General features: G+C 37.7%; 1 protein-coding gene across 1 annotated transcript in view; it reads left to right on the top strand.

The window, feature by feature from the left end:
* The window catches only part of msh3 (mutS homolog 3 (E. coli)), a 41,548-nt gene that overhangs the window by 23,124 nt on the left and 2,429 nt on the right, over positions 1-15,995 (top strand). The window contains exons 21-23 of the mRNA XM_008418214.2: positions 5,279-5,465; positions 12,440-12,566; positions 12,944-13,112. Coding sequence (XP_008416436.1) covers positions 5,279-5,465; positions 12,440-12,566; positions 12,944-13,112 — 483 coding nt within the window. The remainder of the gene's footprint in view (positions 1-5,278; positions 5,466-12,439; positions 12,567-12,943; positions 13,113-15,995) is intronic.

Genomic DNA, 15,995 nt, shown 5'->3' on the forward strand with positions numbered 1-15,995 from the left:
ACGTATTATTTAAATTAATTTTTAAATTTGTCTTTAATGAAGGTGATGCAGATGTCTGTTTGCTGTCATCTTGTCTGTTAAATTAGCGGTGAGCACACTTGAGCAACCATGGATATCAAACGAAAGGTCTCAAGCTGCACTATCAAGATTTAATTATGTGATTTTCTCTCATTTTCTCAATAAACAGTAAACATGTTTAATAACTCACACCTTCACTGCTAAACGTTCTTTATTGGTTCATTATTAGGCAATCGTTTATAAGGACATTGGTGAAGAAGGAGATGTCTCTCCGACTGCACGTCTCTTAAAACTAATCTCACTTTCCCTGCCTGTGACACCACTGAGTTTATTTTTAGGTCTGACTCTCAGACAAATCCCATTTAATCCATTTTGTTGCTTACCTCAAAGAAGGTGTGCAACAGAACGGAAAAAAAATGAACAATAGTCGTTCGACACAGCTGACTTTATTGTTCCATCTTGGTTCGATACGCCTCAATTCATCTCTCTGCCAGACAAACCCTCAGACAGTAAGGCTTTGTTGCTGCAAGCTTTTTTTTCTATTTTATCATTATTCTTATTATGATGAGAGTTACTATAAGCCCTCCAGTTCTCCCTGGCATATTGGAATAGAGTGGAGGCCAATATATGGACTCCTTTATTCTCCTGCTGCAGCAGTCTGTGATTAGACCTAATGGCTTGCAGATGTGTGCTATTGTCTTTTTTTTTGTGGGTTTAAGCATGTTCCCATGCAACAGCCCAGTGGGAGCCTGAGTTCGTCTGCAGTATGTGTTCAAACTCAAGTTTTAAAAGACACATTCTGGGATTTGGGCTGCAAGCTTGGATCTTTAACCTGTACTAGCTGCTTCTGGAGTTTGTAAATATAGAGGCTGAAGGTGTGGCGTTAACTTTGAGAACTGAAGAAAAAGCTTGGGTATGTAAAGTTAACGTGAAAATATGACTGTATATGAATTACATTTCTCTCAAACTGAAAGTGAGGATACGCAAGATACAAAACTGCAAGGCGTTCTCGTTTTCGTCAGTTTTCCCCACAAACTGTGGCTTCACTCACCATCAGTGTGTAAATGTGGGACTGACTGGTTGTAATGTAAAATGCTTTGGAGTCCTCAGACTTGATAAAGCGCAACCTATACAAGGCCATTTACTGTTGGGTGTTTATGTGAGTCAAATTTGTAAACTTTCTTTATGTAGCAACCTGTTCACAAGTCCAAGACCACAAAGGTGTTTTACAATAAAAACAGGCATGAAAAAAATTACATATAAACCATATCTGTACCATATCTTATTTCCCTTTGCAAATAATTAGCTTGCAGTAGAATATCGTAAAATATACATAACATTGTCAGGTTTTGCCAGGTTATGATTATTATGTATTTTTTATGTTAATTTATATTCACCTTTGATATATCTTACACATTTCAACACCTTGTCACTTTAGTGAACATTTCTTGCATAAAAGTCCAATGGCAGCTAGCGTTACACTCTTTGTTTCTCTCTCCCCCTCTCTCTCTCTTTCTGTCGCTCTTGGTTGCTCATCCACTCACTTGTTCACTATCTTTATTTACACTTTTCTTCAAATGCAAAAATAATATTAATTTAAATTGGGGTTACAGTTCATTCTCATTTTTTAAGGGCTTTGGAAGATGTAAATAGTTTTAAGTTGGGGTCTATTACATCTTTATAATTTGTTAAAGTTAAAACAGCCCAGAGTAATCCCTGTTTTACCCAGATGTTCCTGTGTTTTTTTGCCTTTGCTTTTTTAGCTCACTGTTTAATTTGCAATAAAGATGTTAATATTGTCTTTATCTCAGAAACAAATAATTAATTTCCAGAGGCGAAACACACCCACATCATGTATCTGCTGTTGTCTCCTCTCCTTCTCTGTTGCTTCACTCATCCTGTCAGTGTCTAATTAGACTATTTATCCTCTCCCCATCAGAGGTTATGATGCTGGGGCAAATCTGTCTCCATGATAAACGCTCAATCAGCTCCTACTGCTGTGTCAGCCATAATAAACACAGCAGTTGGAATTGCCTCGTCACATGAGAGAGGGGGAAATGTAAATTAGAGCTTGGCAGGTGATTTTTAAGGGGAATGATCAGATTTTTTTTTGGGTTTGGAGTAACGGGAGGGTGCATTGATGTTAAATCCTATCTGGGCTGATCCAGATGACTGATCATAAACGAGGACAAAGAGAATAATCTGGATTAAAATTCTGTCCTGCCTTGCAGAGTCTTATCATTTTTCTGCCCTCTTTGCTATCAAGCAGTTATATGTCTGTTATGGCTGATGGTGTGTGTGTGTGTGTGTGTGTGTGTGCGCGCGCGCGCGCTTGCGCGTGTTGTTTCATATTGGCTGACAGATGCATATTTGTATGTGGATGCATGCAGCTGCTGTTCTCGCTTGTCAGTATCGAGTCCTGAAGGTTACAGAGCACATTCTTCCATGGCTCCATGGTTGTTATGGAAACAGCAAGGGGAAGCAGGATGTAAAACTGTTTTAAAACGACCTTTAATTGACAACGCGTTCAGAGCTGTGATTAGACCTTCTGCTGAAATCTCTTCCTTGCGTTTAGAAAGTGACTCGTCTCTTGTTTCGGAGTTCAAAAGACACGGTCAGTCTCCAGGAATGTGAAAGCAGCAAACAAATATCAGTCTGTGTTCTGCTGCCAAGACGTCTGTGGGTAACACAAACACCTAATGGGGCAGATGGGTGTTGGAAGCAGGGGGAGAAAGGTATTTATTCTCCACTCACTGATTCATTTGTGAGTTTTTATAGAGTTGTAGAATTACTCTGGCTGTGCTTTCTTGCAGGTGGTGTGAGGGGATTCTTTGGCCTCTTTCGTTTTATGTGCAACTCACACTGATGGTTTTATTTCAACTATATATATTTTTTTAAATCCCAAGGCATGCACAAAGCATGAATCAGAACATTGCCTCCAAGATTTCAGAATAAGGGATGCAAAGTGCTACCTTATATATAGTCCACGGATATAGAAATCCGCAGAAGTAATTTCCAATGATTAAATCTATTTAAGTTTTAAATATTGTTTTATTTCTTGATATTGGTCCTCATATTTTGAAAAACATAATTTTTCTGCATAAAGAAAATATTAAATGGGTGTTGTGATGGGTTTTCAGTATACATGGTGCTTTGAAAAAAGACTAAAATACTAATTATCCTTTAAACTTCACATTCTGTCAGGTTAAAGTTGCAAACTTAGAAAAAAGGTGCCTTTTATCGGGATTTTATTTGACAGACTATTACTGCCTGCTGTAGGATTTGACAAGTTGTATGTGTTTTGCATACTTCTGGTGTAATGAGAGCGTACTGTAGCCATTTTTCCATCTCTTATTTGTCTATTCTCTTATTTGTGACACAAGCACACATGCGGTTTCTAAACACTAGCTGTATTGTCTCTTCTTTTGGACCAGTCACTGTGAGCTGGTGAAGTGGTTGTCATTCATGTATAAAATATGGAAATATTTGAGAGCATTTTATACAAAGATAAAGTTAAATTTGGCTATAAAAAAAAGAAGAAAAAGAGGTGTGAGATGTTGACTAATGGAGCCTATTTTGAGAATCTGAGTTTCTGTCAGGGACTCATTCAAAGCAGCAGGGCACCCAGCTGGTGGAGAGCTGCTGCGTTTTCTTTTCAGTAGACGATCTTTGGCGTCAGATTCTGTTTATCCGTTCTGACTCTCGGTGTGGATCTGCCACCGGTCAGCTTTCAGACACAGAACATGAGAATAAAATGCAGCAGCACGCCTGCCACACCTCTTTCCTGTAAGGCATGTGTAGTGCAACCATGGTAACGGCCGTTTGTGGTTCATTCACAGGAATGGATGAAAGTCGGTTCAGAAAAAGACCGACTTGGAAAGGAGAAGCATTCACTGGAAAAGAGCTTCGGTCAGGCGTTTGTGTCGGATGAAGGAAAATACAGACTTTTAGTTTGCTTTCAAGAATCCAGATGAGCGTTCAGAAAGGTTTTCAGACCTGGGAGGATATCAGTATGTTGGTGTTGTGTCAATAATCTGAAAACAGTCGATAGATTTTACATGGCCCTTGGGTCCATATAAAATCATTAACTGTATACATGCATGTCTAAAAAAAGTGGATGTTGTGAAAAAGCTGAATTTTGCCATTAGGAAATAGTAGGTAACTTTTTGCTTTCTTCAAACAACCTTTATTGAGATGCTGGTTTTATTTTGCCTCCATGCAATACTGCATTTCTGCAGTAATTCACACAAAAGGAGCCCCAACCAACTACTGAGTGCATATAAAAGAATACACTTTCCAGAAGCTTGGCCTTTTTTGTTTAAAATATTACTTTTGTTGATGTTTAATATTCTAATTTTCTGAGACAAAAAGTGGTGGGTTTTCATTATCTGTAAACCACAACCATGAAAAATATAAGAAATAAATATTGGTCTGCATTTTGTTCTTTTTGTCTTTTGTTTGTTGCATTCATTGCTCCGGTCTGTCCACGGAAAGCATGTGGAGAAGGAGCTGTTTATAGTGTCAGATAAGACTGATTGCTGTTTTTGTGTTAACATCAGTAACACGTGTATTTGAACGTATCCACTCTACGTTAAGAGTGTGAATACTCTCACCGATTGTCTGCCAGCTGTTAGCTACATGGAGGCAGTTCGGTACATTCTGTTCCTATATGAATCTCCTCCAGAGAGTGTTTGTGTGTGTGTGTGTGGATATTTTCTCTGCTAGATTGTTGAATTATTTTACACTCATGTATCACCTGCAAAAGCATACAGTGTCTGGAGTTCTCTAAAATGCATTTCTTCTGTTTTTGATTTTTTTTTGTCAATGTAAAACAAAGTCATTGACAACCATCAAGGTTATACAGATATCAGAATTAGCTTTATTCACCAAGATTATAATCACAAGCAACGTATTTAACTTTGAGTTCACGTTTCTATTATAATAATGTAAACGTTTAAGTCATGTTCTTTTGTAAATATGTATCAAGTGTTTTTGTAAAAGAGGAAAGCAAGGTTGATGTAGTGGAATATGCCTGGGATCAATCTGGACTTATTTTTGCAAATAACGTTCCGTTACCTGTAGGTGAAAGTCTAAACAGTTTGTGTCCAGTATATGTGGGGTCTGCAGATATGTGAGCTGTTCTATTCCTGACCCTAAACCTGCATTTGTTTCCATTAAACAATGTAATTAACTGAGTTATCTTTGTCTGATATCTTGTCTGGTTTGTCATAAACTTTATTTTCTTTTGCCTGACATTCAGAATGGGGGCTTCGGACAACATCTTCAAAGGCCGCAGCACGTTCATGGAGGAGTTGACGGAGGCCTCAGAGATCATATCTCAAGCAACAGAACGATCGTTGGTCATCCTCGATGAACTCGGACGGGGCACAAGCACTCATGACGGCATTGCCATTGCCTACGCTACCTTGGAATACTTCATCAGAGATGTAAGTTGGTTTTTATGTTTGCTTATGACTGCGAAAAGCATAATGGTTGACTATCCCAGATAATTACAGGGTTAACAGATCTTTTGATGTAATTTGTACCAACATTTTCATTGTAGACATGAAATAAGCCCCCAAAAGCACTTTAACAAGTGAGACCCACAATAAGCAGACATGCAGAGAAGAAAGAGCAACATTAATAGTGAGACAGAAAGATGTCAAGGAAAAGGAAATGAATAAAAAAGACGATCCCTTGATATCCAAATAGATAAATCCTGTGTATAATATTGTCCTGTTTCTTTTAAACCCTGTATATATGCTGCTCATGATGAAATGTATTCATCGTTACACACATACTCTATAAAATTTTGTTATGGTCTGTTTATAATAATTAATAGTTAGAAATCAATGAGCCAAAAACCAGATAAAAAGGGAGAATTATTGATACTGACCGCCCTTGACAGAAAATCATTGACATAATCATTGGCCACTGTCAAGCATGCTGGGAATCAGGAATCCAGATTTGCTCTTATTGATTGTTTGTTCAATATTTCCTGCTTCTTTTTGTCAGATGTGATTGCATTAGTAAATGCAGAGTAGATCTTCACAGTATGAGGAAAGTGCTACGGGAGCTACTGGAACATCTACTAGCGGACATTTTTCTTGCTCTTGTCTTTCACACCCGTCACTATCAGCTGTGCCAGGTGTAAACTGCCCTTTGTATTACTAATATTGCCCACACTGGTGCTGTAAGGATAATAACTTTGTGGTAAAGGTTACCATGAAATCTTGTAATATTGAAATGCCGCAATATCTCTCATCAAAGCGAAGTCTGTCCCCTGAAGTTCTACAAAGGTGCTGTGAGCATGTGACTTTACCTGGTGAAATAAGTCTAAATGTGCGATTCCACACCAAGAACCTCTTCCTCTTCTGATCATGCTAAACGTTTGCACAGCATCATTTATGCAAATGCTCTGTCTATGCTGGCGAAGATTCACTCACCTCCTCACTCTCAATGTTGGGTGCTTGAAATCGACCTTTTTGCTGATTCATTTGGTTGTGATAGGGAATTTAAATGTCAGTTTCAGATGATCAGTGGATTTCTACAGACTGAAAAAAAATAGGAGACGGTGATGAGAGTAAATGCAACGTACCCTGACCTGAGGCCATTGAACAATGTGTGTGAGTTGCATGGGGAATGATTGACACCAGCTATTACCAGCCTTGCTAATCAAATAGGATTTAATGGTTGCAACCCTGTTTTGGGAAGCAACCTTTCAAACTGTGCATTGCTCTTTTTATTCATATACTAAATGATTAGCTTGGCGTAAACGTCTAGAAGCTTTGTGATGTCTGCTCCAGTGTTTTTGTAGTTAAAAAAGGACGTAAAGCCCCAGGGTGCAGTGGTTTCTTTATTCTACAGCCGCAGCTGCTTTTCATTGGCTTCAAGAGTTTGACTTTACTTCTGGTTAATGTGTAATCGAAACTGAACAGCTGGATAAAATTTGGGAGCTCTGGTATTTTATTGTGGGTTATTCTACTTTCTAAGATCCTATTCCAACAGGTTTTGGTTGCTATGCATAAATATGGATGAGTAAGGATGCATCTTTAAAAACTTCCCTCCAGTTTTTATATTTTGTCAGTTTTGCATTAATCTGGGATGGAATCATGGGAGTTATGTAATTCTGCAGGAGACCATGGGATGAAATGTGTCAGTAGTCATTTATGCAGCAGGGATCTTTTATTGGCTGGAGGAGGACGCTCTCTACCTTGCATAACGGCATTGATTTATAAGAAAACATCTCGCTATTAAAAGAAAAGAAAAGAAAACAAAAGGGCAGTAAAGAAGTTATGTGATATGGGAAGAAGCCTCTCTTCAGTTCTGGCTTCCTGCTTGGGTCTTTCATGCCGTCTCCTTGACTTCCCACTCCTCCCCCTCCTGTTCCCTGCTATGCAGACGCTAAATGTTAACGTCAAAAGCCGGGCTGCTCCTCCTTGATCTCAGTTGTTATAGAAACACACCTTTCCATCTGAGAATAGTTAAGAATATGGATGGATTTCACAGCATCCCTCAATAATGGAGAGAGCCTTGAAGCATTGTTGAGTAGGGAGGAGAGGTTCTCTAAAATTAAAAAGATCTGGTGAAAGTTGCTCTATTGCTGGTGTGTTGCTGGCTCTTTATGTGTTTATTTGATTCCATCCTCTTCTTTTTGAAGAAGCTCACATTGTTCTCTGGGATGTACGTTGGGTCCAAGGTCATCTGGACCCGATTCTATGACTCGGCATTTGCATGTGAAAGAACTACTTTTGCAAAGAGGGAATCATGTCTTTGGAAACAAAAAGACCTTAGAGCTTCACACTAATGGATAAATATCTTGTGCAACATATCCCTGCATGTGGGAGTAAATGTTCTGATGTGTTCATGCTGATGCACAGAACTCCAACCACATTTTCTTCTGAGCTCTCTGCTCCTGTTTCTGCCTTCAGTACACTCCTGAACATGGGTTAAATCCTGTTTTTTTGTGCTTTTTTTAATGCCGCTTTTGATTTTTCCACATGTCTTAAAGTTCTGACTTTGATGGAAAACTTTTGAGTTAGAGCACAGCTTGTGGTTCAACACCATAAAAGTGAATCTAAAGGTTAAAAAGTAAGAAGAAAAAAGTTATGCATATGAAATAATAAAAAAAAATCCTTCTTCTTATGTTTTTCAAGTTATAAATATATTACCAGCACTTTAAATGTAAAAATCCTGTAAATAAAACAACAAAACAAAAAAAACCCCTCAAATACACATTACCACAATAAAGTAAACTTATGGCACATTTTGCATTGTCTAATAATGACAAGTTAATGGACAGTCAGGTGGCCTACATGGAAACTTTAGTTTTTCACGGTGCAGAGCCAGCGTGTGGCTGTGAAAGATTAGCGTTGTGTCACATGTTTTATTCAAAGCAACAAACTGTGACCTGAACACATCTGGACTTCTCTCATGCACCAAGGATTCCTCTTTTTGGTTTACAAACAGAGCAGATATGGGTTTACATTAATTGTGCTGATTTGTATATGTGTAGACTTGCAATGTTTCTGGTATCTTAAAGTCTCCTCTTATTGAGGTCTGCACTGTTGTCCTTTTTTCAGTTTCTTGTGAGACAAATACCCAGGTAAACAGGTAACCGTTCAACTTAAATGTGATGAGACAATTGTTTTATTAATGAAATTACGCATTAATGAATCTTTTAATCATTGCCTAATCGATTAGTTGTTTCAACACTAATGTGATCAGATTATTGCTCTGCAGAGTCGACCTCTCGGGCCACCCCGAGGTTCTCTGGTAATGAGCCACCATTAGAACCCAATTAGATGATTATTCAGATTCCAGCCTCCATTTGGAAATCCTGCTTTGTTTGTAGCCTTCAGTGCAAGAGAAGACTTTTCTATTTGTGCATGTTGATTATTGATTTGTTCTTGTTGAATCTGAACAGGTCAGGTGGAAGTGTGTGGGAGTGAAACCACATCTGTTGACAGACCCAAATCATTTCTTTTCTGCTCCACGTCCATAAGAATGATGATTAAAGAAACATGCTAGTCCAGTTATACAAACTTACGGAGAAAACTGGAGATTATGAAATCTTTGCCCAAATATTAAGACTTGCTATCTTTAGCGTGCTTTGTATATTTTGGAGCGTGTAAACTTTCTATTGACAAAGACGGTGCCACCAAAATTCATAGCAGGTGGTTTTCTTGTGTTTAAAAGCCTTAACATGACCTTTCTAAATATTCTTCTTGAAATATTGGCCAACAGTTCAGCAAGTCTCTTCTCAGCTTAAAGCTTTTCTCAGGATGGGATTTAGCTTGGTGACGTGGACGGATACGATTTTTAGCTGTGCCAAAAGGTTTCAGTTTGCATTTCATTATCTTTCTGTTCTGGATGCTTCTTACAGCCGAGTTCCTTGGTTTCATTTGATCAGTTTTGTCCCTGACTCATCGTATTGGGATACTGTTGTCTCCAGTTTGATGGGCTTGAGCCTTGATGGTGCTTGGATTGTTCCTGAACCTCAAAATCAACGTCTGTTCATCTGAGGGTGAGGGTCTGGATCAAAACCTGGAGATCGCTGAATGTTTTAACAAAACCATATCACTTACACAAAGTTCCAAACTTCACCTTATTGAATTTATAAACTGTGCCAGGAAACCAGCAATTTAGCAATTTTTCCATTAAAGTTGTCCCATGTCCAGCCAGAATTGTGAATTTTATATCTATGATATCACAATTTTGTCAGGTTTGTTCTGCTTTTACATCTTTATCTCCACACAGCTTTAAGTCGTACTGCACTGGCTGTATGACTCTAACAACAAATTCTCATCAGCTGTAGACTTTAATATTCTGTTCAATGCAATATTATCCAACACAGTCTGTGACCACAAAACAGGTTTTGAAATAAATGCCCTGAAGCAGCAACGCTAAAGATTTGCTTTTAAAATATTTTCCAATTCCTGAGGAAAGGAACCACGATGACCTCTTTGTGGAGCCGAGATGCAACAGTGGACTTAGTGCCTGATTATTTCTTAATAAGTTTGACCAGTTCATCTGTCGGATGTCTTCTTGGAAAAAGATAATTGCATTTCCCTGGCTAAAATACAGATGAGTTAAAATGATGTATTTGGTGAAACTAGGTGTCAAGAGTTCACATTTAAATATAAATCAAATGCAAAATAAAAACCTTTTGAGAACAGAAAAACACAGGTGCAACCTTTGCCACTATGAAAAACATTTATACCATTTAGACCAAAAAAACAAAAAAAACCCCAAACATATATATGTAAATGTGGCAAATGTCTATTTTACTGAGTATTAAAAGCACTGCATTTAAAACTGTGAGCCAATAATGACTTGGTTTCAACAATTCCTAAAACGTAGGAGAGGATTTCTCTAACCATATCTTTATACTTTGTTTTCCATTTGCTTGATTGCCTCGCTAATGTGAGCAGAAGAAGGTAATGCATCTGTTTTACTAAAAAGCTTTTAGAAACCGTCTTCAGAGAGATGCACTAACCAGTGAAATGTTTCTGCAGACGTCTGAAGCGGCCTGAGTAAGTGACTGGCTGCGTGCACCACTTGCTTTGTGGTTTTCACGTGGAACCGTTAATTCCAGGGTTCAATCACGTTGCCTCTCTGTGTCTTTCACCTCTGGCTGAGGTGAAGAGCTCCTCTCCCTCTGGTCATTTTTTTTTTTTTCCAGAGCCTGAAAAGCTGAGTTTAGCGTCTGCTCCCAAAGGCAGGAAAATTAGAGAGGCTGAATGCGGGAGGCATTGAGTGATAAAACAAAATAAGAGAGAACACTGTAAGGGAGAAAATAAATAAGCAGTGAGTGTACAGGGTATTATTTCAAAAATGCTGGCTGCAGGGTACAAAGACAAAGAATCAAAACAATGTTAATGGTGATGCTACATTTTTGTTTTGTAGCTACGTCTTGAATAGTTTTCTCAAGCTGTTATATCTCCCTTTTGTTATGTTTTGTGTAACAGTAAATACATTATGTTCGCTATAAAGAGGCCCAAGAGAGCAAATTTTGCTTTTAGACATCACCAGTTAACTTTTGGCTAAATAAAGGTGGCATACGTCAAATGCACATCTAAAACAGAAATCGACAGCATGCCTCAGCTGTTTCATCCTAAAGACTTTTTTTATTGCATTCACTTGGAAAAGGCTGTTATTGTTTTGAAATGTTTCAATGTTGCTAAATTTTCCGTCATGTCATTCCTATTCTGTCATTATATTTATAGCATTTTATGGTATGAAAATAAGGACAGGTGTGGGAGTGACTGGAGCGTTTTCATCCTATATCCGACCGATGATGGTGTCGTATTGATTCTGGTATAAACTTCTCGTCAGGCAGCTGACGTTTCTGTTTGTTGTGATGCTAACTAAGCATGTATATCGAGGTTAGCTAAATATCTTCTTTTTTTTGTCTGCCTCCTCGGTTCACACATTTGTTGTGCTGTTTTTAATCTTTTGAGCCCTAACCTTTGGCTTCAACAAGTTTGTGTGTTGAACACACCCCCGAAGTGAAACTGGATGTTTACTCTGATTGGTAGTTCAATTTCAAGACAAAAGTGGCTATTTTGTGTTTTTGCATCTTTCACTCTGTCATATAAAGCCCACATAGAAATGTCTTTCTTTTTTAGATTCAGTGATTACCAAGAAAAACAAGTTTTGGAAACATTCCAATTACATTAGGAATAAATTATAATCAGCAGCCTGAACACCATTTACCCAACACTAAGATTGTTGTATTTTATTAACATCATGAGTCAAACAGACAACAAAAACAAGGGTTTCTCTTTAAAGCAAATGTTGTATTAATGCCTATTTTTGTTTTGAAACGGTAAACAGTGGTGTCCTTTTTTTTATCTACTACATGACTTTTTGTCCTATTTCCCTTAAGATGTTTTAGGAAGTTTAATACGACTGTCTTACTGTGTCCAACTTCACCAGCAAAGGCATATCTCAAAAAATGTGTGAAGTTCAGAGACAGAAAACCTTTTTGTCATTGCCATCGGGGATCATGAGAGCATGAATGGCTTACAGAGAATTACACTAAAGTCAGATTTATGTGCAGGTCTAATCTTTTGATCAGCTGATGAACATGCTGTTTGAATTAGTGTATTTGAATAAATGCTCATTTTTTTTCTTCCTCCTGATTCGTCTTGCACTTTGAGGGTCCACTTCCAACCAGGTTATAATCCTCAAGCATGAAATGTGACTATTTCCTTCCTGGTCTTAAGATTTTTATCAGGAATGTTTTGCAGTTTAAGGTAAAAAAAAACCAAACAGCCTTTTTTCACTGAAACCTCTGGAAAAACCCAACTCCATTCATTTGAGCCTGATTGTGCAGAACACTGACCGTAACATTAGCAGGTCCTGCTGAGTGGATCATCCTGGATAGTAATCCTATACTTTCTCTTCTCTCTCTCAGGTGAAGTCCTTCACCTTGTTTGTGACCCATTATCCTCCTCTGTGTGAGTTGGAGCAGGTGTTTCCTCAGCATGTGTCCAACTTTCACATGGCTTTCTTACTCAATGAACCTGACGTCACAACTGATGGTATGTTTTCACTTTTATGCCAACATTGCTGTAATACCACAGACCCGTTGCTAGATTCTACAAAACATAGACATGGTTGTTTGTCAGGATTCATTTTTGCACTTTAAAGGGGATTAATGATGCAAAATACACATTGTGCACATTTTTGTACTTTCATTTGGTTCTCTACTGCTTCTCGAAACAGTTCAAGCCTTAAAAAATAAATAAATAAAAAATCACCCCGTCGGTTTTTAGCACAGAAAAACTGCATTATGTATGAATGATTTTGTGCAAAAAATGTAATGAACATATTTTGTATAGTCCTAACCTAATCTGTTTAGGGAAACATAAAAGGTAATCTCTAAGACTTCATTTCCTGCCGCTGCGTGTGTTGTCAGATGGAGAGGTTCAGCCAGAGTTCATCACCTTCCTCTATCAGCTAACCGAAGGAGCTGCGGGGCGAAGCTACGGCCTGAACGTGGCCCGACTAGCTGACGTTCCTGACCCGATACTGCACACCGCCTCCCGTAAAGCCCGAGAGCTGGAGAGTCTGGTCAACGCCAGGAGGTAACGCACACACCACCACCCTGACATTTCTTTCAAGGAGACACTAAAGTGCATGTCCAGTCAGTCTGTATTTTTATGGTGTGTGTACTGTGAGCTCTTTACTTTTCTGAGAGTGATGCGTGAAATCTTATGAGCTCAGTATAAATCCCAGTTCCCAAATGATTTAAATATTTTAAAGCTCAAATGCAAGGTTGACACTCAAAGATGCGGCTCTGTCATAATGTTATAGACATAATCAGAAAGCTAATCTCGACTAAACTAATGTTTATTTAAACTTCAGCACTCAAATGCACTTGATTTCATACTTGAGTTCACACATTTGAACCGGAAAATGTGCCACTCTTCCTGGAAAATAGGGAGCGATGCAAATGGCAGAAGATTACAGGAGAAAGATTTATCATCATGAGATGCTTAAAAATCCCCTTAAGTAACTGTAGCAGCTGTTAATGACGCAGCTTTGTTTTGAATGGTCTTACTTAGAGTAACACATGCATTTTGAAACGGCAGCAGCAGAGTTTTTTGCTGTAATGTGTCTAAATATCTGGAATCGAATAAAAGAAATTGGTTTCTTTTTTTCATGCCTGATTTTTAATGAATGTTTCTTGACCATGTATGAGCTGCAGTGAATTTTTATGCTGAATTATGACTTGTATATTATTAAGCTTTGCACAAATATGCAGATCTGTGAAAAGATGTAACCAAAAAGCAAATGACAGATTTCTTCCATTTTTGGCTGATTTGTCACACTTGCATGTTTTAGATCATCAGTCACATTTTAATCAGACAAAGCTACTCTGAAATATGCTAGACGTAGTTTTCATTTCAACATATGATTTCATTTTAAAATATTTAACAAAATCAACATGACTCATTGTGACGTTGAGTCACCTGCTTGATTGTTTTTTTTTTTTTTTACATCAATAGTTGAAGTGTTTGCAAAACTTAACAATCAGTCTTCTACGTCACTGTGGGGGAATTTTAACACACTCTTCTTTTCATAATTGTTTATGCAATTATTTAAGGTGACAACACCACACCTCTATCAGATCTAAGTTCAGTCTTTGACTAGGCCACTTCAAAACCTTTATTTTTGGCTTTTATGAGCCAATCAGAGGTGATCTAGTTAGGAGCAGCTTTTGTGACTCAAGTGTGCTTGAGTTTAAGTTGGCTGAGTGTTCTCCTTCAGAAGGAATGGGACGCACATCTTCCACAAAGTTCAATTTGCTTTTCTTTGTTTTTCCACTAAATATTTTCCTAGAAGTGTCTCAAGAGACTTTGTGTTCTGAGTAGTTTGCAGTGGTTTAGGCTCTGAAACTCTTCGTCTTGTTTGCCTTTTCCAACAGTTCTTGTACTATGACCATTTGCAGTACAATAGCATAAAACAGAACAGAAATATCCTTTACTGTCCCACAGTTTGGAAGTGCAGGTGTACCAACAGCAAATGGAAGAATGCATATTCAAACTAAGATAAGAACTATAAAATCATAAAAATAACAGGTGAGAAAAAAATAATGTACATTTATTAAGAATAGCATACTTTTGAATTCTGTGACTGAATATGGTTGTTTAAAAATGCAAACAATGTGTTTGTGTATGTGTGCCTAAACACCTGCATGTTGTTCTGGGTTCCTTTGTGACTTACTGGGTGAATCATTGAATATTGGATACTGCAGGAAAGTTTACAAATTGTTGGATGTTTTTTTTCGCAATTGTGGCTCAGAAATTGGATCACTGATGTCCCAATGATCCAATGGAAATGGGTTTGTAACTATTCCCTGATGGACATCAAATACTTTGGTTCTCAAAAACACCAAATGTTCTTGATTTACATGTATATCAGGAACATTTGGTGTTTTCTTTTTGAGCATTTTTTAGCCTACTTTTTGTTGTTAGAAAGGTTTATTGTTTTTACAGGTTTATTAGTAATCGGGACTCAGTGTGGCTAGTAATGTTTAGTGACAAAGTGATATTTAACTCAACTTTTTGAGATTTATTTCTTTTAATGAATGAAAACATTTGAAAAGTGCATTGTGTTCATTCAGTTTTCTCTTGAGAATCAAATCTGGTTGATTTGAAATATTTAGATGGGACAAAATAGCCAAAAATATAAGAAATTTGATTTGACTTTTTCATACCACTGTATTTTTCTGTGTATTACAATAGTATATTCTCAAAGATGAGAAGTGAAATATATATATTTTTGGAAATTTTAGTTCTGATTATTAAAAAAAACAAACACATTTTTATCTTTGCAGTCACAAAGGTATTTGCAATTACGTTTTTGAGGGAATAAATTTTACTCCCTAAAAGAGACCTACATTAATAATAATAAACTATTATTATTAGAGTTTTAATAATTTACATTGCCATTTGGTTGGATTTGCACTCTTGAAGCTGAGGACAACATATTCTGTCCTCAAAGCCACCGGAGTCCACAGTAATGTTAGCTGGATGAACATGGGAGCTGCTGATATCAGCTTTCTGACGGAAAGGCTTCTCTGTGAAGAAGCTCAAGTGCAAAAAAATGTTCTGAGTGACTTTGGACACATCACTGAGTTTGTATATTAAATTTAAAATCCATCTGTTTGATGCTGACGCAGAAGGCTTCTCTGTTGGAGTTCAGCACACAATTCCTATGTGGCTCAAATTCAGCTTAGTACTGAGTGATGAGATGGAGGTTTGGATAATTGTTAGTGTTTTACCAATAAATCAGCATATTGCTGTATATGTCATTCTCTGTATATAACATACAGACTGATGCATGGCTGTTTATCCTCTAACCTTTCCACCACATAAAAAAATGTCAACGCTACACACACACACACACACACACACGCACACACACACACACACACACACACACACACACACACACACACACAC

The sequence above is a fragment of the Poecilia reticulata genome, linkage group LG9, assembly GCF_000633615.1.
Source record: "Poecilia reticulata strain Guanapo linkage group LG9, Guppy_female_1.0+MT, whole genome shotgun sequence".
NCBI classification, from domain to species: domain Eukaryota; kingdom Metazoa; phylum Chordata; class Actinopteri; order Cyprinodontiformes; family Poeciliidae; genus Poecilia; species Poecilia reticulata.